General features: G+C 45.2%; 1 protein-coding gene across 2 annotated transcripts in view; it reads left to right on the forward strand.

The window, feature by feature from the left end:
* MCF2 (MCF.2 cell line derived transforming sequence) overlaps positions 1 to 27,199 on the forward strand; it is a 60,965-nt gene that overhangs the window by 10,595 nt on the left and 23,171 nt on the right. Inside the window, exons 2-13 of one of the 2 annotated variants that reach the window (XM_075106736.1) lie at positions 2,255 to 2,323; positions 2,918 to 3,032; positions 7,652 to 7,742; positions 14,705 to 14,824; positions 16,175 to 16,291; positions 18,287 to 18,436; positions 21,273 to 21,397; positions 21,878 to 21,992; positions 22,362 to 22,481; positions 23,684 to 23,875; positions 25,313 to 25,504; positions 25,655 to 25,826. In XM_075106736.1, coding sequence (XP_074962837.1) covers positions 2,255 to 2,323; positions 2,918 to 3,032; positions 7,652 to 7,742; positions 14,705 to 14,824; positions 16,175 to 16,291; positions 18,287 to 18,436; positions 21,273 to 21,397; positions 21,878 to 21,992; positions 22,362 to 22,481; positions 23,684 to 23,875; positions 25,313 to 25,504; positions 25,655 to 25,826 — 1,578 coding nt within the window. Of the gene's footprint in view, positions 1 to 2,254; positions 2,324 to 2,917; positions 3,033 to 7,651; positions 7,743 to 9,915; positions 9,990 to 14,704; positions 14,825 to 16,174; positions 16,292 to 18,286; positions 18,437 to 21,272; positions 21,398 to 21,877; positions 21,993 to 22,361; positions 22,482 to 23,683; positions 23,876 to 25,312; positions 25,505 to 25,654; positions 25,827 to 27,199 lie in introns of those variants that run through there. The other variant, XM_075106737.1, reaches the window with a different exon arrangement.

Consider the following 27,199-nt stretch of genomic DNA (forward strand, 5'->3'; position numbering starts at 1 on the left):
GGTTGGAACCCCAGTCCTGTGGTGCTTTGCACCTCAAACCCAAAGATGCCAGGTCCACCTGCTGGCGTGGCCCTGACGGTACTTGCTTAGCTGGCAGGCTGTGTGGGACAGGGGCTGCCTGCACCCACACTTGTGGAGGGCACGGCACAGCGGGTCCTACTGCAGCCCCCCCGCACAGGTAGGATTAAAACATCAGTTGGTTTTTGCAGTTTCCATGATGATCATTGGGAAACTGCAGCTAAGGGAGATGCGAGAGATTAAGCACCAGACTCTGGGGTTAAAGCATGCATTTTTAAGATGCTATTTCTTTTCTGGAAAGCAAAGTTTGAAAATATCTCTGGAAAAATGCTACTTTTTTTCCAGCTGTGGTTGTCTCTGGCTTAGTTTAAGGCTGCAAGCTGTTAGGTTGTTCTTAGTGAGAAAATGTCTTGTGAAACTTTTTAATTGATTTATTTTTTTTTTTTAAACCATGCAAAGGTTAACCCCCTTTCCCAGCCCGTTTCCTGGACAGCTATCAATAAAACAGCTTTTTCCTCTGCAGTGATAACCAGAAACAAAAGCTGCATTTACTGTAAACCTGTAACTGTGTTTGCTTTTACTGTTGAGCACTTGAGTCGCGCGTGGGCGTTATAGCGCAGGGCAGAACTTTGCCTGGCTTGCCAGCGGCCGCATCTCCAGGGAGAGCGGTCGGCAGGGCTAGGTGGGGTACGTGGGGTGAGCTGGCTTTGGGAGCAGCAAATGCAGACGAACTGCTGAACAGCCCCACACCTTTCTAAGGCAAATATGTGTGCACAGCCGAGGGCTTTTGTCTTTTGTCGGCAGGCTTAATGTCATTTACTTCATGTGTTCGAGCTTATTGAGTTATGAAATGTGATTTTTTTTTTTTTTTAATCAGTATGAAACTATTGACCACGAAAAGAAATCAACTAACAGAGAAATCTATTGCCTCTGCTTGTCCTCAAGTTGGGTGAAGCAGTTGAATGAAAGAGAAATATTTGAAGTACCTTTGCAAAACAAACTTCTTTCTTACCAAGACCAATTCTGGGGCCTGTTGAAGTCAAGAATGTTTCTGTAGATGCCAGTGGGACTGAGGCTCGATCCTTAACAAACAAAAATAACACTTTTATCTACAAGAGGAAAAGAATAGCAGCACGTGGCCGGCGGGGACTGCAGGAGGCGGAGAGCCCCCCACCTGGTGCACATTTGGGCTGCTGTGCTGCAGCTCCGTACAGCCAATTAAAGGCCTGAAAAATCGTTAGATAAAGTAAAAGTGACCCAGAAAGCTTTTGGAAAAAGCGCAACAGAATACACATTGGTTACGCTTGAGTGTGCCGAAGTATGCAGCCTGTGTGATTTAAAACAGCCAAAAGATTACTCCCTAGGACCAACTCTGCAAAATAATCAGTGTTTAAAATTTAATTATCAGAAAGCACAAGGACGTTAATCTGTATAGATGTGCTTTAAAACATTTATTTGCAGGAACAAGGATGCTTAATTTTTAGCTATCATTCCATTTATAGATAATCCAGAAAAATGTCTGCCAGCTATAAGCTCCTCTTATGTTTATTGAGTCTGTTTTTCGTTTCCTTCTCCCAGTGAAAGGTAAAATCATGTATATTGTTCTGACGTGCTTCATTGCCACTGAAATGGTCAGTATGCTAAATATGGTATTAAAACAGCCTCTCCCATTATTTAATTAAAAAGAAATCTAATAACTGGACGTAAGAACAACAGCCTTTCCAGCTCCTGTGGCCCCATGCCAGATGAAAACATGATTTCAGAAGCTTATTTGCTCAAAATTAAAGACTCTAACAGTCTGAAAACCCAACTTTGCTCCCAGTGCCGCAGCCTTGGATGCTGCCGCTCCCAGCAGAAACCTCAGCCCAATGTATTGCCAAGGCTAGGAGGCACTGGGGGAGTTTTTGCAAAATAGGGGAGTAAATTTAGTACCTCCAAAATGTAAATATTAACATTGGTTATACCCTGTTGAGGGGAGAGCACTCAAGCTCCCAGGCAGTTCTTCCTCAGTACATTTGATAGAATATATTTGCTGCTGAATTATGGAATTTGCTCTGTTATATTAATTAGAAACATTGCTTTCTAGGAGTACTATATATCCTTTGTTACAATGTTTCATATATAATTTTGGGAAGCAACATTTGGTTCGAGCCCCACCTTTGGGTTAACGCATTGATAAATGTGCTTGCTTTGGATTTTTGCTTCCTTTCTGATTGCTGCTTTTGTTTTTTTCCAGAAACCGCAATACCCGTCTGTGCAAAGGACATCAGCGATGATTTGATGAAAGAGTTTGCTTTTCTTTCTGGTGAGTACGGTGAACTGCTCCGGGGTCTCTCTCTCTCTCTCTCTGCAGTAGTTAAATACTCCAGACAAACTTCCGCGCTATTTGGCAAAATGATACTCCCCACAGGATATTATCCATCAGGTAGTCTCCAGTGCCACTAGAAGTGTTGTTAATAAAACATTGAGGCAGCCTGAAAGAGCATATTAGGTTTCTGTCTGAAGCCGTACTGTAAAATATTCTTACCTTCAAGCACTCAATGCATTTAACAAGTGTTTTGCTTTGAGATGTGTTTCTATAGGTTCCAGACCAGCGTGCTGATTTGTCCTTGTATTTCTGACATCTCTTTTGCTGTCTCATGTAAAGTACCCTCATGTAAAGTAAGCTCAGTAAATAAAGGAAATATCTGGTACCTGGTACGTTTGTTTCTACCACCTGTGCGTGCGTGTTGTGCTTGAAATCAGAGGCAGGATTTGGCTTGGTTTTGCTATTCTGGTGATGTTAAAAAAAACCCTGTAACAATGGCAGTGTGTTTTCTGACCTGACTGGCCAGCCCGGGCTTTGCTGCTGGCCCTCCTCGGAAGCACGCCCAGGGAAGCATCCTTGTCTTTATTCCAGGTGGCCGGGGGAAAGACAAGGCTTGGATTATCACCCTCCCCGACAACGCTCGCTTCAACGAGGTGCCCGAGGAGATCGTATCTAAAGTCTTAACATACCTAACATCGGTCCCGAGGTACGTGGCTCCCTTCTAGCTCTTGCCTGTGATGGCAGAGGTGTCCGTCATGCCTGCGTCTGGCAGAGCATCTTCAGGGTAATGCCACACGTGGAGGTGAGGGGCATCTTCGGCTCTCAGAGCAAGTAAGAGGGAGAAAATGAACAATGAAACCCTTGTGGTGTCCAGGCGTGATATTTAATGTGCCAGTAACTGCAGAGTGAAAAGTGAATGTCATCCCTATGCCTTGTCAGCCTTCATGTATCATAAATTTAGTTTATTAAGTTTCTAATTAACAGCAAGCTTTCCTCAAGCTTTGACATGTGTCACTGCTTAAAAACGCCATGCCACTGCAGAATAATATTTTGACAAGTATAAATAGAGAGTCATTACTGTGGAAAAAGAGAAATGTAACTGGAGGAAGAGACTAATTACAGGAACAAACCGTTTGGGGTCCCCATTACACATGATGGCTCAGCAGCGTGCCGCAGCTCCCATTACCCGCCTGTGTCTCGGGGTTAAGCGGCTGACAGTCTGCCTGTGCCACATGCAGGGCTGTATACTTAGATTAATGGCCCTCCTATTTCTTGCTGCTGAGCCTGGTGACTCAGTTACCTGGAACGCTTAATTTCCTTGAATAATGCATGTTTTGGCAAATTTCTTCCTGCAGGGAGAGCAGGTTGACAGCAGCTAGATGGGAGCTTTCCATCAGCGGCTGCCTTGGAAGAAGTACCATGTGTTTAGCCACCTCTGCAGGAAGAAAAAAGGGCCTCTGGTTCCTCTGTCCTCTTTTTGGATGGACTCTGAAGTTTCCTGGGCTCGTGGCCCGGAGAGCACCGTCCCAGCGTGGCCAGAAGCATGCCATGCTGTCTGCTGGCAGATGGGTTTCTCCTTCTCGCTGTGTGGGCTGCCTGTATCCGTGCAACCATGCTTCCCAGCTCTGCCCAGTTTCTCCAGGGCTTCTTATTTCATATGACTGTGAACACCCTGGCATTAGCATGATGAGCAGTCTTGCTGTCCCTGTAATAGGTCAAACTCAATCAAGGAACTGATGATAGCTGCAAACTTGCTACTTATTCAAACATGTTCAGCATGTTATTAGTAAAACCACTTTAATCATCCTTCTCTGCTCCTCCTACCACCGTAACAGCCTGCCTCAATACCTGACTGTCTTAAAAACATGTGCCTTTTAACACTTTGGAGTCAAAAAGGCTGTGGTGTCAGGGAACAAGGAAAAGCATCACATAATTAGGGTGGAAGGGCTGTGAGGCATGTGGTACCCCTGGGTATGTGACCCTCAGTGGCATCCCAGCATGGCATCAGGGCTTTGGGCAAGAAAAGTCCCTAAAGGAGTTAAGTATTTGACCTGCATGTCAGTTGGCTGTGGATGCGCCAACACCTCCCTACCACATACCTGTGGATGGGTATGGGCGTATCAAAACCACGGGCACAGTGCCTTTCCTATGCAATCAAGCAGCAAGGACTACATCTCAGCCTACTGATAGTAGTCTGAGGAAACCTCATGGGATGTCAGGTCTGTAGTGTTTTGGGAAGCTGAACTTCACGAAGCATTTTTCTCCTGGAAATAATTGTTAGATAAAGGAGATGGATGCTGTAAGCCACTCATCACTCTGCGAGTGTTACTCTGCATTAGTAACAGAGCAGGGAGGAAGACGAGTCTTGTAGGCAAGTTAATTTTGTGTTAGGATTACTGGGAACCATGCTGCAGGCAGGAGGCAGCTGCGGAAAGTGCTTGTATGGAGGAGCTGTGCAGAAAAATAAGTCGCAGGTCCGCACCTTACATGCCCCACGCACCCAAGTCAAATTACACGCGGTGGGCTGCCTGCCGAGGGGCTGCCTGCCTGCCTTCAGGCTGGCTTTGTTGAACAGCCCTCTGCGGTGGTGTGCTCGACGCAGAGGCACAGGTAAGCGTGACAGATCCCAGTATCTGCAGAAAGGAGACCCTAAGAGCGATCTTGTTTGACTACGCAGCTTTTTGGTGTTTAGACAAGCTCTGTGTGTTTCCCTTACACTGGGAAGTGAAGTACAAAGTCATTTAGAGCCATGGCTGATGACACAGGGTACTGAAACAGTGAAGGGCTCTGCTGGCTATAAATACCTCTGAATTTAAATATTAGGCAGCAGGTCCTGCTCTGATCCCACCAGCCACAAGGAGTCTCTCAGTCCTGTGATACATCAGACAACTGCGGACTCTGGGATCCAATTTCAAGTCCTCCTGCAAAACATCCCAAGTCTTTATTTTTAGTCTGGTGCATCCTGCGACATATACAAAATTAAGGGTAAGGGGGAAAAAAGTGACAAAAAGCACCCGGAGAGAAATAATCCTCGATCTGGTTATCTGTCTCTATCTTTCTAGTACTGGATGCAAATGAACTCACCCCTTGCAGCCTTGGTGAGAAAGCACTGATTTATTTTTATTGCCAGTCTAAAAGGTACATCGCAGGACTGGAAATCTGATAAACCTGCAAGGCCCAGGTTGCAAATAGTCACAGGCTTGCTCCGCTAGCCCCAGAATAAATTAAAAATTTCCCACAGTAGGTTTCAAGGCTTTTGGACAGCTGAGAACTTTCTTCTTTGTGTCTGTAAGGGAACTGATAAAAGTAAATTAACATGCTGAGAGGCTACTTTCTGAATATAACCTTGTCCTGAGTAAATGGCGTACTATGGCATAATTTTATTAACTGACAATGCACTACAGTCTGGCTGCCTTTTCTAATTTACTTGGGATCCTGTTGGGTTTTTTTTCGGGATTTATTACAATGACAGCAGTGCTATGTAAACAGTATTTTTTTTTTTTTCTCCAATTGCAGCCTGTTGGGAAATACGGTGGGGAGTTGGGGGATTGTTTTTCATAGGACAGAGACCTACTTATTAAAGTTTTAGGGTGTGCTGAAAAATCAAAGGGTTTTGTTTTTACCACAAACAAAAGGATAATTTTGCCCCCCTCCCACCCGCCCACGTCATTTAACTCGTGGTGGGGGTGAACGGAGCTGACAGAAACCTGCAGAGTCGTCTCATATTGCCCAAATTATTTTAGCTAAAAAAAAAGGTTTTGCCTGAAAAGTTGTGCCTGATGCAGATCACAGTCTGTAACCTCAGACTTTATTACATGCAGAAGTTCTGTGTATGACCCATGAGTAAAATCTGCTATTCATTTTCTCTGCTCTTTTTCTGGTACGCCCCAGCGGCAATGTATGAATATGCGCCAAACCTTTGCACTTTGAGTGTGACATCAGAGGTCCCTAAGATCTAGTTGCAGGACAGCTTGGGTGTCAATTATTATTATGAGCCAATTTTTTTTCTGCTCATCACAACTGCTAATTCCTTTTAAATATATTTGTCAAAGGCGTGGCTATCACAGACCAGAGCAGCACCGTGTGTATTGAATGAAAGCTCCTGCACCGGCTTCTAGTGTTTGTTTTTTTTCCTGTAGTGAAGTTGCCAAGTATTGTCTGCCATCTGATACTTCTGAGTAACCCACCATGTGTTTTCACTTGCCAAACACAAGAACTGGCGATGACGGTGCTCGCGGTAGGCTGCCTGCACGGGGCCATGCCCAGTGCAGATACCTGACCCAGCTCTCGGCAGCCAGCACGTGTACTGGGAGCCTCTCCGCAGCACTGAGATGCCTGAATAGGGTGGCGTGGGACATGGCTATCCTGCTTCAGCATCCGCAAAATAAATACTGTAAATATTAGCTAGGTATCCCGTAAATACCCTCACATCACAGGACTTGGTGACAAGCTGGCGCACCCTTACCTGTGTGCAAGCATGATTTCAATTTGTAATTCATACTGTCTTGGGGTGTGTATTGTCATGGGTTGAGCCTGGCTGAGCTGTACCCAGCCAGCCTGGGAAGGCAGTATTTGAATTACAGATGGGAGCTCACCTGCGCATTACGTCACCTGCCAGACTGGGCATCCCCGGTACTGCTCGCTCGCCTGGTAAGATTTCAAAGCAACTTCAAGGATTTGGGTGTCAAAAGGGATGTCAGAAAGCCTGTGCCTGCAAAGTGAACCAGAGTGTGTTGGAGAGTGCCTCCTAGCAATCGCTGCCTCTCCAGCGGGGCCGGGGCGGGTGCCAGGGAAGCCCTGACAGCCTGTTTCAGCACCAGCTCCCCCTCCAAGGCTGGCGTCTCACTTCCCTGGCTTGGTGTCGCCTTTGTTACCCTGTGCCAGAACAAGTCAGGAGTCATCGTGTGGTTGCTGTAACCGGGCCAAGCAGGTAGCAAGCTCCCTCAGAGGGAAGAGCTCAGTGGTGAGGGCCGGGATGTGCACCTTGGGGCAGTGGCTGGTGCAGGCTGCTGGTCATCCTTGAGCTGCTCAGCAGGAGCACAGCTCTCTCCCACCTCTGCAGAGTCCTTCTCAAGACCAATGCATCTCCACCTCCCGGGCAATGCCCATTTCACAGGTGATGCATAACCCTGGGCTAACCATGAGGTGGGCTTCCCAGATATTTTGCCAGAGTCTGCTCAGGGAAATTTTTTCAAAGGGAATTTTGGCAATTGTGGAAACGTCAAAATGTGGTTTGCATTCTGCGTGCTTGGGTTTGGGGTTTTTTTGGGGGAACGTATTCCCTCAAAATGTTATCTGATTACTTGGTATTTTCTTATCTCATAGTCAACATGAGTCTGACACCAAATTTATCCTAATCCTGGATAGAAGATTGGACACATGGACATCGGTCAAAACGACTCTCCAAAGAATAGCAGTAAGTCCTCTTTAGTGTTAGTTTCTTTTAATCTACTAAGTCATCATGCCCATTATGTATCACTTTCAGAAAAACACTGCGAACCAGGAGCAATGATGCTTGTGCTTTCTCTCCAGGTAGTGTTTTGTTTTATGGCCCTGTAATTAATTCAGTCATAGACCTGTGCCCCATTTGAGTGCATAAATGAGCTGTTTGACTATTAACTGATTTATTTGCATGGTTTTGTACTTCTTCATAGTGGTCCAAATGTGTTTTGTGCCATGTTCTGTGCTTTTGATGGGTGGAGAATTTGGCTTCACATATGTTCTTTCTAGACACTGGTTATTAGTGAGAGTATATTTTACCTAATTGTCACTGATTGAAAGTGTTAGGTTTCTTAAAACAGGCTTCACAAGCATTTGTACATGGACATGGGTGGAAAAATCTCTTCTAAAAGTGTGTGTATGCATTCATATATTCAAAATATCTATTACACATGTTTATATGCCACCCATTGTTAGATTCTGACCATATCTGAAAAGTAAACTTTTTGCGACTCAGCAATGCATTGTGCCATATGAAATTGGAGCACGGTGTTAGAGTAGTGCGTGCGGGGGTGAGAGTCATGTTTATAGGTGCATGGATAGGTAGGGGCTAACTGACAAATGCTTTCCCAACCAGACCGTGCCATGTGGGTAAGTCAAGGAAAATATTGTGGGTGCATTATTATTGCCTCTGTTTCTGCTTATCATTGAAGTTAAAGGCATCTGACAGAGAATCAGCCATCTGATAGAGAATGAAGTAAACAGTATGTACTGAGAAAGAAGGCTTTTACCTGATTATGGTTAGATCTGATAGAGTTAAATCTTTTGCTATTTTAAGTATTTAATACCGGTCCAGCTGAACTTGGCATTACAAATGTCCAGGTTTTGATGGCATTTTGCTGATAAGCATCCAACAGCAGGAAGAGGGTTCCCTTTTTGCAGTGTGCATAAGATGCCGCTGTCAATATTGTGGGTTCCGATTTTCCTGAATTTTATACACTGACTTTCCAAGTACGGTAACCATTAGAGAAGCAGTAGCATTTAAAGAGTAGTTCTTTAAAGCGATCATCAAAATTCAGTTCTGCTGCCAGCGTTTGTACAGGTGCTAGTACTAAGAGCATCCTTTAAGGATGATGTAGCTGCTTTGCATACCTTGGAAGTTTCAAATATGAAAAAATCCTGTACTAATTTGTAGCTTCTAGAGAAGTGTCATTCATTTTGTGTTTAATAAGAAAATTTAGTTCTTTTGTGACCTTTGATCATATACCCCCTTCGTGTGCCTGTATGTGCTGTGTGTCCACGTAGAGAAGTGACTTTGCCTGTAGTATCAGGGCTGTCCATGTAGCAAACGCGGAGGTGCTCTTGCAAAGAGGAGTGAGAAGCAGGAAACCTGTGTCCACTGAATCTTACGGCTTGGGAATCGTGCCTTAAAAAGAGGGTCTAGCCCTGAAGGGCTGTCTTTGTATCCAGGAGGCGTTTGACTGGACTTGCCTTTGTGCGGCTAACACAGAAGATTAAATCTTGATTTCTTTCCAGTCATAAACCATAACCCGTGCTGCAATATTTTTTTTTTCTGAGGTTTGGATAATTTTGGAATAAAGAAGTGCAAACAAGCTGAATTTGAAATGCAGTGTCCTATTTTTTCAGCATATGTATATGTGATTGCAGCTCTGCAGTTATGCATCTGATCCAGAAAAAAAAATTTTATCAGACTGTAGAGATTTTTGTTTAACTCTTTGTGTATGTCTCTAATTGTGCGGGCGAGCCAGGCTCACGCTGGTACTACTCGCTCTGGGAAGCGAGGCCCTATGCCAGGGTCAAGCCTCAGGTTTTGGCAGGAGCATCTTGCTTTCCCTACAAAATGCTAAACCAGTTTAAAACGTGCCTTTGCGATAACTGCAGGTAGGGGAGAGGAAAGGGTAAAAGCTGTGAGGAGAGAGCCCAATCCTCGAAGGAAAGCGCCGGCCCAGGCTGCAGGTTGATTTTTGGCATTCCACCTTAAAAAGGAAGCCGGCGCTGGGAAGGCGAGCGGAGCTGGGAGCCGGGTGCCGGCAGGGCTGCCTGCCCTCCCGCTGCCTGCCCTCCTGCCTGCCCGGCTGCCTGCCCTCCCGCCTGCCCTCCCGCTGCCCGCTCCGCGGGAGGAGCGGGGCGGCCCCCGGTGCCGCGGGGGGCGATGGCCGAGGCGAGCCCGCGGCGGGGCGGGCGGCGGGGCCGCGGGGATGCGGTAAGGCTCCGGGCCCGCCGTCCTCCTCCTCCTCCTCCTCCTCCTCCTCCTGCCGCTGCAGCGCCCAAGGACGGGGGCAGCCGCATCGCCGCGGCGAGAGGCCTTTTCCTACGGGGAGGGGGTGGGAAGGATGGAGGGAACGGGAATATTGGCCCGAGCGACTGTAACTGAGCGGCGCGGGGGGTGGGGGGTGCTGTTTGTAGTGGTATCTTCTTGCGGGAGGTGGGCATCGCTGCCCCGCAGTGCTCCTTCCCGCGCATCCCGGGAATGCCGTGGGAAAGGCTTTATCTATTGCTCTTCCAGCAAGAGGGGGCCCCGGGTGGAATTTGTGCACGGCGGCGCTAACAGCATCTTTGGGGGTTAATTATGCGGGCGGCTGAAAGAAAGGTAGCAGAGCGCTTTGGAGTTTCGTTTTGGCTCCGGGGGAAGTTAAAGCTCAAATTAGCAGAACCTGGCATTTTGTTGTATGACTTTTCCTTTAAGGGACAGCAGAAAGTCATTCACTTCGGCACCTGTCTAAGGACCATCTCCGTTGCTCGGGAACAAACTTGCTGGCTGATACTACTTTTTCTTTACATTTATTGATTTCCAACCTCATGAATGTCCCAGTGAACTGCGGGAAAGAATATCCTCTGAAAACTGAATTCCTAAAATTAGGAAAAATTACATTAAGTGTGCCAGGATGAGATATTCACTAAGGAGGTGATACCTGTGATGCTTTCAGTGCATGCCCTTTCTTGTGCTTCATTAGGACCGTTCGTCTATATTGGTTATATCAGCGCTATCTACGTGGTTATAGCTGAGCGTGTGTTTAAACAAGTTACTGAACTGGGGCCTTACGGTATAAAGGTTTGTGTCCTCAGAAGGGGAGGGGTGTTCTGAGCACGGTCTTTGGTTGGTGAGACACTAAACAGTACTGAAATGTTTCCAACTGCCCGATTTAGTGGAATTGCGCCGATGATAGTTTTCTGTCTTTCCTGCTAACGCTGCAGCGGAATTGCAGAGGGCAAATGCTTTAGAGGTTTCTTTTAGGTGTTTTGTTACATAAAACCAAGTTTGTCAAATGCACAAGGTTGTTTTTAGTGTTAGACATAATAAGACAAAACGTAAGGCAAGACTAAGGACCCTTTTGTCTTTGCTTTCTCAAATATGTTAAAGGGAAGGGTTTTTTTCCAGCAGTACCTTCAGTATCATTAGAGTTCAGTTTGCAGGGAACTTCTCTATACTTCAGCCTTTAGAAGAACTAGAATTGCAGCAACGATTGAAAAAGATACGGTCCCTTCAGGAATGTTATCCCTGAGGAATTATTGATCTTTTCATATATATGTATAAAAAAATATATTTTTAACATTTCATCCTTTCCCTGAAGTCTGTAAGAGGGCACGGAACATCGTTTGATTGGTGGCTGTCTTTCTGCAAGTTTATTTTTTGGCCTGTTTGTTTTTTTCCATGCTTGATATATATTGGGTATCATTTGCAAAGCTGTATTTCTTGGGTTTTTTAGCTACTTGTGAGCGCTGACCTTGATCTTATATGTATAAGATCAGCCGAAAAATCCCCAAACACTTTCTAAACTGAATGGAAATCAAATTACCTGTCCTGGAAACCCAGCTACCTCTGTGGTGAAACATAGCAAGGAGCTAAAGGGATACGGTTGTCTGTATATGGGACATAAAGTTGTATCAAAGAAGAATTTGCCCCTGTGGCGGATGTGACAGGAGGATTTGAGTGCCAGGTTATGGTCTCTTCTTCTACATTGTGTAGAACATGTTGACATCCTGCATTCACTAAACCAAAGGTGTCCAAAGGCACCTTTGCTCTGAGAGAGGCGTTTCACACCTTGTCACCATTGCAGTGTAGTTCTGGCAGGCAGCTCTGCTTCCCTCCTGATCACTGGTCCATCTTCCTGGAGCTGTGGGTTTCCTGCCCACGGGTTCATAGGAGAAGGCGTTCAAAGTCTACAGCTTCTCATTGAGTGATATCGTCTGGAGACCCAGGCCCTTCCTCCAGGGAGACTGCTCTGCGCACGAAGGGTGTGTGTCAAAAAGGACTTGGAGGAGTAGGAGAGGGCAAAGCAGACCCACCTCTGCCTGAAGTGCTGAACAGGGTTAAAGGGGACAGGGGATGGAGGGGGAGAAAGAGATAAGACGAAGGGAGGATATATCTCTGGCTGGTTGTTCTTTTCAAAGATATTCCTGATGTGTTTTTTTTTTCAAGAGTGGGTCAAAGTTAAAGCGTAAAGTCCAGAGACCTGAACACACTGTTGTGTTTCTGAGCTGGAAATAGTGACTTTCCCCAAACTCTGTGGGACTTCACCATTGGGCTCACCTACAACAGACTCATAACTGTGCAGAAGGACCTAGAATTGCATCCTCTGGCTCCTTTAAAGCATTGTAAGACCATTGGCCTCACAAGGCTTTGGTTCAAGTCAGTTTGAGCCATTAATGCCAGGGGTGCAGGGCCTGTCTTGGAGCAAAAGCATCCTATCCTTTGAGGTTTGCAGCTTGTGGTGGTATCTTTGAAACCTTGTTGGGGGATGCTACTGTTCTTCTGTCTACAGGGAAATGCCCATTGGGAAATGACCAGGAAGTGAAATGAGGCAAACAGGGACATGAGGCTGGGTGTGAGGGGATGACACACGATGGACTCACAGCTCTGCAGGCACGGGCACGACATTGCCGTGAACGCAGACTGATAGGTCGTTTCCTGGTAAGTCCTAGTGCCGGAGCATGAAATGGGTCAAGGACCAGCCAGGTCAGCCAACAGGCCTGGAAAGAGCAATAGCAGCGTTTACTGGGTCCAATGGAGAGCCAGGGCTGGTGAGGTGGGAGAGGCAGCCAGCTTCTCTGGGATGTGCTGGAGGATGAGTGTTGAGCTTGCCAGAGACCTTCCAGTGAAATATTAATGCCATAAATTTTCAGTTCATTCAAAATGTCTTCAAGCGCATGCAGTTCTGGTGGTACTTTCCTCAGTGAAGGTTTTCTGCTTCCTAGGCAGATACTCTTCTCAATCTCGAAGTAAGGAACCACTCCAACTCCTTGGAGACATCCTGTAGCCTGTGGATTAATTTCTTTCTAGTAATAGAGGAAGTCCATATTAAAAATCCTGAGCTGAGTAAGGTCTCCAAGATGGGCTTCACTTCAAAGCTGTATCTAGTAGCTGTTGTGTTGGAGGGCCTGCCTGAGGTTGTCTTGCAGGAGAGCTGATCTTCCCTGCAGAGCTAATTAAACAGGCATTGAAGCAGGGAGCTGAACCTGGATCTCCTGCAGCCTCTCACCCACACTTTCTTGGCCAGTCCTGTCGCAGAGCTGCAAAGGTCTGGTGATCCTGTGGCCAGGCTTAGACCTTTGGCCCATCTGCAGGTTTGATGGGGTTGGGAGTTGGCTCCTTAGGTCTCCGGTGGCTGTAGCCGTCGCTCCATGTCTGAGGCTGGCAGTCATTTCAGAGATGTTGAGTGCTGACCAGGTGCTGTGTAACAGAGGTACAGCACCCAGGGCCTGGAGCCAGCACAAACGTCTCCATTATTTAATGGTTTGCTCTTGTTTCTAATGCCAAATCGTCGTCCCTGGAACCATTCTTGTTGACTTCCAAAGGGTATGAATTTGGTGCTTCATTCACATTCATTTCTTTTTTTTTTTTCTGCTCCTACTTAAAATAACGGCAGATCAATATATTGAATTTATGTGGCTTATTTGATCCTAAAAGTCACTGTCCATTTCTAAGTGGAGTGGTGGGCAATGGTGGCTACAACCTGACCTTTCCTACACAAGAAAACATAGCAAATGAGTTACAACGCAGTTCATGAATGTCAGATCTCAACTGTAAATCATTGCTTTTTTGAACAACACTAATTCATGTTTATGGGAGCGAACTTTGTTTTGAAGGCATAGATTAAGTGCCCTGCAGTGCAAAATACCTAAATGTGTTCATTACTCTCACCCTTGATATAGATACTATTGTCATCTTTCTTTGAGCATCACGGAAGAGGATAATATAAGGAGGAATATATGGAGAAATGTAACCTGGCCTGGCAGGATCTCAGAGGAAATCATATGTCTTAATTAACTTGATTCTTTGCATCATGCACTTATCCATAATTTAATGATATGACTCCTACTTTCTTAAAAATTCTTTTTCATTCTCAAGCACCCTTTTCACAGATCTATTTAAAAATGCACCTGCCAACCATATGCTTGTAAAAAGACTCCAGCAGCTTAGACAGGAAATTCCAAATTCTTACCACAAATTAGATGTTGCCTGGTAATTGCCAGGGACAAGAAGAGTATGCTTGATGCAGTTATGGGATGATTAGTGAGTTTGGCAATAAATTTTGCTTCCCCAATCTGTCTGTCATTCCCCTTGATGTTCCAGCCCTCTGTTCCCTGCCAAGTTGTAATTTCACTCCTCAGGTTATAATGCTGAACACAATACATAGTATTAAAGTTTATAATAGGTGGCCTTTCAAGGAGCATGGCTGAACTCCTGCCTGCTCTGAAGGGGACAAAGTGGGACTGGACAATCCTCCCGCGGTTATGTCCCATACCTCTAAACCACTCACAGTGTCTCCCTCCTGTTCTGAAAATAAGAAAAGGCTATCAGGGCAATCAGAAAAAAATACTAAGATCTGAACAATTTCCCCTCTTTTCAAGGAGTTTGAAAGCCGTTGTTGGACCTGCCACGTCCCCAGGTTGAACATCATCTCTCTTTCCTTGCAGGCATCTTTCCCAGGGAACCTGCACTTAGTGATGGTTCTTCGTCCCACGGGGTTTTTCCAGCGCACCTTCACTGACATTGGATTTCGGTTCAGTCAGGAGGATTTTCTACTCAAGTTACCGGTACGAGCGTGCAGAGGTGTTGTGCCTGTGCATGATGAGAGGCTGCCCGTGCACCTCGGGTTGGGAGGGTGACAGTGTCGCACTCTGCAGGCACCTATGTGAGGAGTAACTAGAGTGTCTCTGCCAGTAATGCTCTATTTCCACCAAATTTCTTTTCACCAAATCTCTCCTGTAGCATTTTTCATCTCCCTTGTGCGAGTTTGCTGCCCGCAGAGCATGCCCATGGAAGTGGGTGATGGGCCTCTCAGCCTGTCCTCATCCCCCATGTAGGCTGCATGCTCCTGTGGGGGATAAAACCATGCTCAGGAATTTGTTTAATGTCTGAAAAGTCGGAAGACATGTCTAGTAAAGCTTTTGCTATGAATTCCACTCATAATCGCCATTTTCATCTCAATGCAAGCTCCATACTAACATCATGTTGCTATTTGTTTTTATAATAGCAACTGAAATGGTTTTATATTCTCAAGTCAAAGTTTCCAAGACTTCTAAAGCCACCTTGATTTTAGGAAACTATGAGAATAATTAAGAGAAGAAAAGTACATTTATGAAATCTAAGGTTGATGCAATTACAAACCCACAAAACAAACCAATGTTTTCCTTTAGGAAATACTAAGATCTTCATAAACTTCGCATTTTTCACGCTAAAATTATTGCCATTTGTACAGTTTTGAAAATTCATTATCCCAGGGCAGATCAAGACACAAAATCTCATGAGTATATCATAGAACCATAGAATCATGGAATCATTAAGGTTGGAAAAGACCTCTAGGATCATCAAGTCCAACTGTCAACCCACCACCACCATGTCTCCTAAACCATGTCCCCAAGTGCCACGTCTACATGTTTTTTGAACCCCCCCAGGGATGGTGACTCCACCACCTCCCTGGGCAGCCTGTTCCAGTGCCTGACCGCTCTTTCAGTGAAGACATTTTTCCTAGTACCTAATCTAAACCTCCCCGATGCAGCTTGAGGCCATATTTATGTGAAATTGGCCAATGCTTCATAACTTATTAAAATGTTTGTATTTTTCCCAGATTACTGGTCATCCCTTGCAAAATCCTACATTACTTTTACTTTCAGCTCTGTTCTGCAGTCAGGTACTGCAGCATCTCACTGCGCTTTGCATTTAGAGAAGAGAGCACCTGGGAGATCAGGGTTGGCTTATAAAAATGGTCAAATACATCAAATAAAAGCCATGTTAAGCCATAAGCATAAGACGAAAACCATGCTGTAGAACAATATTTAGAGCAAACCCGATTTTTAGATACGTAAAAGATTTGTACGCTTGATCTGTGTATGACTTGGGTAGAAGTGATGACCAGTCAACTAATGGTGTTGCCTTGTTTGTAGGTTGTTATGCTGAGCTCGGTTAGCGACCTGCTGACATACATTGATGAACAGCAATTAACCCCAGAGTTTGGAGGCACTCTGGAGTACTGCCACAGCGAGTGGGTCATCTTCAGGACTGTACGTACCAGGGCTAGCACTGGGCTCTTGGGTGTTTGGGATCAGTTGAGGAAGGTTTTCTGTAAGGCAATGAACTGAAAGGCAATGAGGTAGCTGAAAGTAGCCCCTGAAGCCAACTACATTTCCTCGATCAGATTTGCAAAGGAGTCAAGTGGCGTTAGGCACTTGATGGGTTTATAAGGGAATTGGATGATTACCTCCATCAGGCTCCTTTTGAAACTGCTCCCGAAAAATCTGCCTTCTTAAGTCTTTATTAAAATTCCCAGAATAGTAGATACAAAATAGGTTGGGGTTTTTTTTGTTTTTTTTTTTTTTTTTCTATAATGGTTGCTTCATGTGATTAATATCACAAATGGGTTTGGGAACCAGCGCAATGAGACTACTTTCTGAGTAGTGACTGAATGCAGAGAATTCAGAAAATTTCCTGTTATTTTTTTTCCTTTGCAAGAATTTTCCTTCAATATTGCCAGGAATGAGGCATTTAATTCCCTGAGCTGTGCCTTGCTGTGTGTTTCTACGCTTCCTGTACATTCTTAGTTTCCATTGGTACTTTGTCTCCCAGATTAATGGCAGGTTGGGTTCCTAATTACCCTCCCAACAAATCAAAGCACAATAAAAAATGCACCAGACATCCTCGTGCCCCTTGTCATGCCACATCATCCACACCAGCAGATGTGGAGCTCAGTATAATGACATTGTAGCACAAGACATTGTAGCCGGAATAACTCGTGGTATTGCTTGTGCCATTAACTTTGTACCAGTTTACACTGATATACTGCCAAATTAATGAGTTTTTAAAATTTTTGGCTCTTAGTTTTGTTCTTTTGTACAATGTGTTAAAATGATAACAGCATAGCTGTCACACTTGGAGGCAAAAATGACAAAATGAACGACAAAATGTTAGGGTTAATCTAAGAAAAGGATGAGTTTCTAGACCATAGCTGCATATGGGAGATAAATGTCCACATGAAAAACCTCTCTCAAAATGCCCTTGTGCTTATAAAACATTTCTTGAAATTTCCATGGAAAATACATGCTGTTTAAAGAGAATATAAATGCGATCTGTTACATTTGAATTTATTACCCCGTTCCCAAGAGCAGCGATGGAGCTCTTGTGTCCTTCAGGGGACAAGGTTTCAAGCCTCAGCAAGGCTGTGTCTTCTGCTTTTGCAGTGATTTGCTGCCAGGTGAGTAGGAGACCGGCAGCTCCTTGCTGATCCAGTCGCCTGGTGGCAGTCTGGGCAGTGAGCAGCTTTGTGCTCTTCCCCTCCTGCAACTGGAGGGAAGATCAGAGCAACGAGCGGGGCCAGGAGAGCCCCACCTCACCCCATGGTGTGGGATCCATCTGTCTGGGATGTGCTGGGGAGGTACCAGCAGGACTCACTTCCATCCCACTGTCTCTAGTTTGTCTCCAGCATGATGCTTAGCTCCCTCCTTTGTCCTCTTGGTGAAGCTGTGGATGAGGTGGCCATGGTGCCAGACTGCCTCGTAACCCACCATTTGGGCTTGCAAGGCTGGAAACATCCATCACCAAGAAGCCAGACATCTCCAAAGCCTTACTGCCTGGAGGTGGTTCACAGTATGGGTTAACCAGAGGAGGAGGAAGATAGAAGAGGAATTACAGGAATATGTGAGATGGATCCTATGGTGGCTTCTGCTATAGACCTCCAACTTGTGCTAGTAAAAATCTTAGAGTGCACAAGAACACGCAGCAGAAAACAAAGCATGAGGTATCTCTGCCCAACACTGTCCTTATTTAAGTCTCTGTTGTGGATTCAAACTGCACTAAAAGCCACCTGGCCACATGTTGGTGGCCACTAGCTAATGCACTGCAGCATGCATCAGCTCCGTCTGCAGCAGACATCTCACCCACCTCTCCCAGAGCAAGCTGTTGGGCTCCCCTGCAGATCTCAGCCTTGGCTCTTTTGCTCACTCTTAATGAGCTGTAGGAATATCCTGAATCCCAAGCTGATTGCAATTATCGTCTCCCACCAGGCAATAGAGAGTTTTGCACTAACCGTGAAGGAAATTGCGCAGATGTTACAATCCTTTGGCACGGAGCTGGCAGAGACCGAGCTACCGGACGACATGTATTCAATCGAGCGCATCCTGGCCCTGCGCACGGAGAAGTACTACCAGCTCAAGGTATGTCTCATCAGCAGCTCCGCCATGTGTTTCCAGCCCCTCTTTGCACAGCAAAATGGGATTTCCAGGGTTTGACTGCCTGTTTGTTTGGTGCCCACTCTTTCTTCCCTCCCATATATGTGTACGTGTTGACAGACAAAATAAAACGCAGCATGACTATTTCTGTATGTTACCCTTACATTTGCCATCCACTCAAGCAAACCACCCTGCCAGCATCCAGCAAACTGTCTCAGCTGCCGCCTCCTTCCTGGCTGCAGAAGTTGGTGTCTGTCGTGTGCTCCTCCCGTGCGCTTTGCACGTCTCGCTGGCTGGAGGGTGGGTGGGAGGCTTCGTCGCCTGTGGGTTCGTGCCCCCGGTGGGCTTCCCTTCGCTTCACCCCCACGGCTGGAGGAAGCTGCATGCAAAGGTCATCCTTGGGTCTGGAGGGGTGGTTTGTCCCCAGGCCCCTCCCTGTGAGGAAGCTTCCCCAGGGGGACCTGGGCAACTGTGCTGGAGAGATTCGAGGTGGAGATTTCTTGTGAGCATGTGGGACGGAGCATTCATGATGTGATCCCTGTCTTCGTGTGAGCCTTCATGCTTCATCTTCATTTGTGTCTTTAATATTTTAAGATTTTTTTTTTCAACTATTCGTGATTGTGATTACAATTATTATAGGAGTTAGTGGAAGCTTTAGTGCAGCCAGCTGTTGCTATATCAAGCTGTTGTCTTTGCTGCTCTGGCATCTTTCTGGGGACAGCACAGGCCTGTCCCCAAACCCTCGCTTCAGAAACGATAGCCATGCTGTGCGGCTGAAGAATGAGCTCCTTTGCTTTAGAACAGGGTTTGCTTACATAAGTCAAAGAAGTGTATGTCTTCATTTATAATCATTTGTCATTCACGTGAGTTCCCAGAAGGCTGCCTGTATGAAATAGGCAAAATGACATCCAAAGTGTGTGTGTGTGTAGGCATAAATGTATGTGCATATGTATAGAAAGTATCATTATAGATACTGCCAGTAGTCTTTTACTTCTTCTTTGAAAATGAGGAGAGCTGTAGTATAAAACAGCAGCTACATATATTGCAATATGACTGACTGACTGAAACTTAATGCTTAGGACTTTAGCCAAAGCGTAGTGGGCAAATAGCTGTTGTACAATGTAGTCCTGTGTATAAACCAGTCAGTAATACACGCTTTCCTCTGTGGAGAAATACAACACGGCGTGTTTTCATTTGCATATAAAGCGCAGCAGTGCTCACTACAAGGCATCTGTTGCTTTTAATGCCTCATCTAGTGATTTCAAACATCAAACCACTCGTTGGCTTTCGACTGAAATGAAGTCCGTTGGCTCTTTTCTTTTGTTCCTTCTAAGACCATGAAAGATGAAAGCAGATGAGAAACTGTGCACAGATTGTGGTGACAGCAAGACATGGGATCCCTGTCTCTCTCATGACAACCCCAAGATTGGTACAGCTGATTCCTGAATTCAAATAATGAGTCGATCAGAATAATTTATGTAGCTGTGATAGTGAACAGAAGCCGGTTGCAAGCACAATGAAAAAATGACAGAAATTAATTAAACAGAGTAACTAAGAAATTAACCTCTTTGATATACTGAATGGGAAAAGAATCAAGGTAACACCTGTTTGACAGTCGGGCTACTTTGCTGTATGTATAATGAAAGGCTTTGAATCAAAAGGGGAACACAGGGCTCTGCAGAGTGAGATGTAAGAGGATGAAATAGCAGCCACCTGCAGTCTAAAGCATGCTGCATAATTCCTCTTCTCTTTTGAGTCTCCTGGATGTGGTAGTAGCAAAAGGAGATGGGGTTTTTGCCTTGCGGTCATCTTCCATGATGTTTTAGTGGTAAGGATATAAATTGGCAGTGGACGCTGTGTGTGTGGGAGAGGAGGAGCTCCTGCATCCATGTCCTTCTGCTCCTGGGCTGCTGCCCTGAAGACGCTGTTACGTTTAGGTTTCTGTGAGCTATCTGGGGCAGGCAGATGTTTAAGCAAGTCTGTGCTTTCTGAATTTTCTCCCTAAAGTGGCTTTGCCATTGTTTCTCTTGCAACAGAAATCTGGCCATCTCCTAGGACGGGCTCTTACTCCTTCAGGAGTTGGCTCTCCAATGGAGCTGTGCACAGATCTCACCTTCAGGGCTTCTTCCAACTCAGTTCATCAGCCACATCTATTTTCTCCTTCCTTCTCACCTCCGTGTTTGGTCTTTTTTTTTTTTTTCTGAAAATAATTGACTAAATGCACCTGTTTGCTTTGGGGCTGAGCCCAACACAGCACAAAGCACCTCAGCTGATTTTAATGAACACACCAAGAGTTTAAATTTTGCATAAGTGGAGGTTACAGTGAAAGTGTTGGCTTGCCTCTATAGGTAGAGGCTCTAGTAAGTGATGCTATGTGGTCTCAGTCCCAGCTTTGTCCCACTATGGGATGCTCTTCCTACAACCTCCTGTGATGATCTTGATGTAGAAACACAGCCTCCAAGCTGCTGAAATACTTGCTTGAATACATGAATTTGTAGATAGATATCTAATACAAACCTGCCTGCTCACCAAGAGGCACCTGCGGTAGTGGCGTCCTCCTGCCTCTTGGATCGTTTTGTGGCCTGACGTTTTCAGGCATGTCAGTTTCCACCCAGCCTGGTGACCAGTCCATTGTTCAGCCTCCTCCAGCTCCAGGGGCTAATCCCACCTTAAGAGGGCTAAAACATCTGCTGGGAGTCCTTCAGTCTGATGGATACTGGTGCTTCATTTCATACAGAGAAACTAAGTCAGGAAAAACACGAAACGACTTCTGCTTACTCACAAAAAGTAGCCTGAATCAGAAACATTTTGCATTATACAGGAAGATATTACAGCAGTCACAAAAGAGGGAAACTTGCTTTTGAGCAGTTTTGAAGAGCCTGACTCCGGGGAATGCAGTCAGGACCGACACCGCGAGAGGCCTGGGGACTGGGAAACTGTGAATCGGTGAGTGCACTATGCTCCTAATTTGCCTGATTTTGAGTGGAAGCACTCAATTTATTTAAGTGTAGTTGTGTTGTTTAGGTCACCTATCAAACAGGTAAAGACAAAGATACCAGAGTTTTGCTCCAGACCCATCAAACTGCTGGGTGACTTCTGTCAAATGACTTTGACCTGCTCTGATTTTTTGCCCCACTGATACGATGAGGCTGTGGAGCAGATGCAGAATTCTCCCATGCCAGGTTCCCAGGCATTATTCAGATAAACGGAGATAGCGACAACTGCTTCACACAGGTGCTGTTCTCTGCAGTGATGATTTCATTGAAATTCTCTCCGAGATCTTAGTAAGTCATATATACATGTCTGTTGAGTTATCCTGAGAGCTTGGGTCCAGAAGACCTGAAAAGGTGATCTCTAGGGCTTGTCCATCTCTGCTTGTCCTCTATTTGCAAACTGTTCCAATCCTGTCCTTTTTCTGTGCTCAAGGTTACTTGGTCAGCTGCATGAGATGGAGACTGCTTTTGATGGCTTCTGGGACAAACATCAGTTAAAAATGGAACAATATTTACAACTGTGGAAGTTTGAGCAAAGTTTTCAAGAGGTATGATCAGGTGCACTTCTGTTGGCAAAAAGAAGAGTTGGAGACAAAAAGAAGGGGAGAGGAGAGAAGTTTTTATGCTTTTTATTTTGAGAGTGTTTAATTTACGCTGCTGTTCCTTGATTCTGGCTGGTCTAGCTAGCTTGGGGAGACCACTGTGCCTTCTCATGCAGAGCTAATTTAGGTATCACTGCCCTGCAGTTGCATACATTTTGCGATAGAAGCATCTTTGAATTTAGAAATTAGTTCTTGGACACTAGTTTTATTATTGGATTTAGCAGTCTTAGCTAAAGTGCGATTAATTTTGGTCTGAGAATGATTTTCTGCCTGTGCTTTGTATCCTTTCGCAGCAGTCTTCTTCTTTGTGTCTAGGTCAAGAATGCCATTGAATTTTTAATGGGTCAGCAAGCGGAGCTGCCAGACACTGGCGACAGTGCCCCCCAAGTAAAACAAAGGCTCAAGGACTTGGGTCACTTTGATGGTATGGCTCAGGTAAGATAATCTTTCACAAAAAGAGGCACTAGTGAAACACAAGAGACGCATTCTGTATTTGTGGTAGGAGGTGTTTTCTGAAACTACTTGGTTCTGCTGTAATTCGTTGGTAAGTGGCCGCACAAAAGGATTGATTTCATGTCTTTGCTCTGCGCAGCAATGCTGTGATCACTCTGAAAGCCAGGAACAGGGTATTTAATTATCGTAGTTAAAATAAATTGCTGAGACACCATGAAAATCCAGAACAGATAAATGTCTGAACATAGGGGAGGCGTGGGAGCTAATGAGCTGGAAGAAGAATTATTTATATGTTAAGTGCTTTAGCAGTGCTAATAGGCAGAGACTTGTTACCAGGCACATTGATGGGCAAAAAAGTTGCTATCTTGACGTGTCTGTGATTTGAACATAACATATGGATGAAGACTAAGAGGTGTAGGGGAAAGAAGAGGGAAGAGAGATGACAGAGATGATTCACAGGAGCCCAGCTAAGGATGTGACTTCTGTAAAGGGATGTGCTTGGCAAGTGGGCCAGTGTCAGTGGAGAAATCCTGAGGGATCTGGACGCAACCCCTAGAGGCTTCTTTGAAAATAAGAGTCCTAGGGGAAAGGTCTAAGGCTTTTTGGTCACTTGGAAGAAGTGTTTGTGGAGAGAGGGAGGAGGCACAAAAGGCCAGGCAGACAGGGTGCAACAGGGAAGCAGTCCCAACAGACAGCGGACCCTGGAGGAGACATAACCATTACACTGACCAAGATGTGCAGATGAGATAGCGTGCTCTTTGCATCAAGCTTTGCAGCAAAGACCCTGGTTTATTTTCACCTATAAACCTTAACAGCTCAAATTCCCTTTCGTGCTTATGAGCACAGTGTGCCTAAACTGGACACCAGCTGCGTTTTTTTTGGAGTGCAGTTCCTGGAGACGGCAGCAACACATTGCCAGCAGCCACCCACAGTGTTGCTAGTTTGGTGAAACACTGTTTTCTTCTTCATCCTCCTTTTGGATAGCAAAAGGTTTTTTTTTTTTCCCCCCCCGATGCTGGGTCCCATTTTATCCTGCTTAAGCCACCCATTCTGACTACTCCTAATGGCAGTCATCTCCATGTGCACCTGAAATCTTGTAACAGGAGAAAGCACATGTTGTGATGTGTAGATATTTTGGCATTATTTCAGTAAGTGTGCGATCCCTTCTCTTCCTTTCACTGAAGGATCTGATAGGGAAGGCTCAGGTGGTGATACTACATGGACACCAGCTAGCAGCAAATCATCACTACGCACTCAACTTAATTTGCCAGCAATGCAACGAGCTGCGGCACCATTCTGATGTCTTGTCTGATGAGATCAAAAGGAAGCAGATGCGGCTGCAGAAGACCTTGGATCTTCATACACGCCTTCAGCAGGTACAGTTCAGAGACACAGTGCCCTGAGAAGTAGTTAGTTAGCTTCTCCATGGGGTTAGCCTCTCTGCTTAGCTGGAGGCATCTGGAATTTGCAGCTTTGCTTCAATGGTTCATGGTAGGAAGGCTCCCCAGAGGCTGGAGGAGTGCTTCACCCCTCACTTAGCTGGTCAAGTTAGCAAACAGATATCTGCTAGTGCTGTGAATAGTCAGCAGAAAGAGGTGTGCATCCCTGGGGGACAATGCAGAACACCAAAGCTCAGCTGCTGCTGTTGCTCGTGCTTTCATGGTGCATCCATGTATTTATTGACTTCTGAGGTTTTCATACCCAGTGCAATAGAGGTAAAATGCTTTCAGATAAACCCCAGCCTGTTTTTGTTAGCGATTTATTAAGAATGAACATAGCTGACTGCAAAATAAGGTGACAGATTGGTAGATAGGCACAGCTGCTGTGTGCTAGCATGGAAGTGGAGTCATGTGGTTCCAACACTCTTTGATATCTTAATCAGTATCAAAAATTCATTTAGGGAAATTCATGCTAATTAGGCCAGAAGGCATATGACTGTAATATGCTTGAGGCTATTAAGAGAAGCAGCAAAGTTTGACCCCGTCCCATTTCACTGTTTTGGGGGACTAGGGAACCTGGATTTTTTTTTTCTCTGTATGTTCCACTTCAATATTGCATTAATCTGTGGGGACAGACAACTCCTCGGTGGCCTCTCGGCTGCAGGGCAGTGTCCTCTCCTGGGGTCCTTGCACTCCTGGTTGGTGCTGGTGGTCTAGCCCGTGGGCTCTGCTGGAGCACTCCGTGGTCTGCTCTCCACCATCTCCCCTCCCATTCACAGCACTGGAGGGCCTCTGTTGTTCTTGGCTGCAGCATCTTCTCATGCCTGCATACCCCAGTGTTGAGTGCCAGCGGAACACCAGCCTGGTGTTCAGCTATTACCTGTGTATGTTAAATGTATGACTTTAAACTGAAATTTAAAATCCTTAATTTTTTAAAAAAACAGGAATGCAATTACTTTGATCATTTCTCGCAGTTCAGGTCTGCACTGAGCCAGGCGTTTATCTCAAGAAACCTGCCTGTCTCATTGTAAACTCTGCAGTGCCCCCTTCAGCTTTCTGAGTTGGAGAAATAAAGATCTGCTTATCATTTGGTTCAGCTATGCACTTAACAGTGCTTTTGTGTCAGTTATCCCACTGGTTTTATCGAGGTACAAGTGGGAGCACATCTCAGCTGGGTATGTTAAGGACTGCAGCCACCCTCCAGAAAAAATGTGGCCTTTCTACTTTCTAATCAAAACATGATAGCTGCTGAGCTTTTCAGGAGTACTAATTATCTCCATGTTGAAAATACGGATCTGGTAGATGATATTCCTCATGGGAACCTTGATTTAGCAGGGGTGCCGCTGACGGTCTCAATCCCTGTGCTTGCCCTAGGCTCTGCAGTGCTGTGATGAAGGTGCGTACCTGCTTGCCAACCAGCAGATGGATAAGTGCCAGTCTAAAGAAGGCGCTCAGAAGGCTCTCCAGGACATAGAAAGATTTCTTGAAAGCTCTTCAGCCTACTTAAACTATGATCCCCAAGCCCTACACTACGATTTTGAGTCAGTCTTAACATCTGAGTTGAAGGTAAACAACCCCTCCAGTTCCTTTTCACATGAGTGAAAAGCAAGATCGGGCTGCGTTGCAGTGTGGTCAGCTTTATAGTCCTCTCTTTTGGGTCGGAGTGCAAAATAATGGTAGTTCTTTGATCACGGGAGTCTTTTTCACTCTCTACAGTGCCAGATACAGACAGTGCAGGTCAAGCTTGAAAATGTTCGAAGCATGTTTGAGAATCGGCAGTCTTGCTTCAAGAAGCTGTTGGATAAACATGTGCGGCCCGTCCAATTAGTAGCCCCTCGGCCAGAAAATCCACCAAGATCAAAATCACCATTATTCTCTCCTAAACATGGTAAAATATTTAAAGTTTATGGTATTTTCAGATGATAATACTGCTTTGAGGCAGGAAGAGTAAGGCTAAGGAGGTTTTGAGAAACCAGCTAGACCTTGCTGGCTGATACAGAAATGTTGTATAATGCTAAATGTATATGAGGTGATTTATTATCTTTCCAGTATTCGTGTCTAGCTTCCCATACCTGTGTGAACAACGGTGCTGTTTGCTTGGTATTTATTTTCACTTTTCACTTCCTACTCAGTGAAAAAAGAAAGCTATAAACAGCACATACTTCCAGTTCTGCTTTACTAGCATCCTACTGGGCTGAAAAATGGTGAATTAGTGCTACAGAGAAAAAGGGCAAGATTTATAAATTTATTAGCATACCTATTCTCTGTGGCAGTCTCAATAACTGTCTTGAGCTGGAACTGACATAATGTTAGACTGATTTTGCAAAGGAGCTTGGAGAAATGAGGAGCTCAAACCTCATGAACAGAAATGAGCTGGATGTTTAACTCCCTTTATTCCTTGAGAATGTCTTCCTTAAATCCCAACTGTGGAATAATTAATACCCATAAATGTACAAATTCTGGTTGAACTGAGGTCACTGCATGTTCTGCCTTGATTGTGGTAATGGGATGTGGCACAATGTTAGCTTTAAATGACAATGTTAAAACTTTCATTCTTGGCAGCCCTGTATGTATCAGAATTAAAAAGTATTCCAAAGTAATGTCCATGTATTTTAAACCATGGGCATACTAAGTTATGTGGGAATATTAAATTCAGTGATCTGACTGTATAAAGCAATTAAACATTTGTGTTTTAACACAAAACTTTTTTTATGAATTAATGAATATTGGTTATGGTGAATTGTAGCAGGTGTCATGCAAACAGTACAAGTGGCTCCAATTAAGGGTGTAACTAAAGTGAAAGACCAAGCTGGGGCAGGGATAGGAATGAAGCTAGGTGCAGTGAGGGGAGCTAAGCTGTTCAAAATGCAGGCCAGCGAAGCAAGTAAGACGCAAATTTCCTTTTCCCCAGGCTGATGCCACCTTCGCTAGACCACACTGGCCTCTGAACCCCTTTCCTCAATCAGGAAGAAATCTCTGAGTCTATTTAGAGTATTGCCCATTTTACCTAGCGTCACTTTTCAGCTTTCTAGAAACAGGAAATTGTTAAGAAGGAGTTATTGACCCAGAGTAGGGGTAAATGGGTGGCCACCTCCATGGGATGTTGTGAGACCATCATCTATCAGCTGGACTTATTTCATGCCTTTATCGGATGCACGTTTTTCTAGCAAAGGCCCTCAGTCGCCTCCGAAGCACAGGTACCCTCCATTAATCCTCATCCTGAAAGAGATGATCAAGTGTGTTGGAATGAGCATAGCCAGC

The sequence above is a fragment of the Phalacrocorax aristotelis genome, chromosome 11 (genome assembly GCF_949628215.1).
Source record: "Phalacrocorax aristotelis chromosome 11, bGulAri2.1, whole genome shotgun sequence".
NCBI classification, from domain to species: Eukaryota; Metazoa; Chordata; class Aves; order Suliformes; family Phalacrocoracidae; genus Phalacrocorax; species Phalacrocorax aristotelis.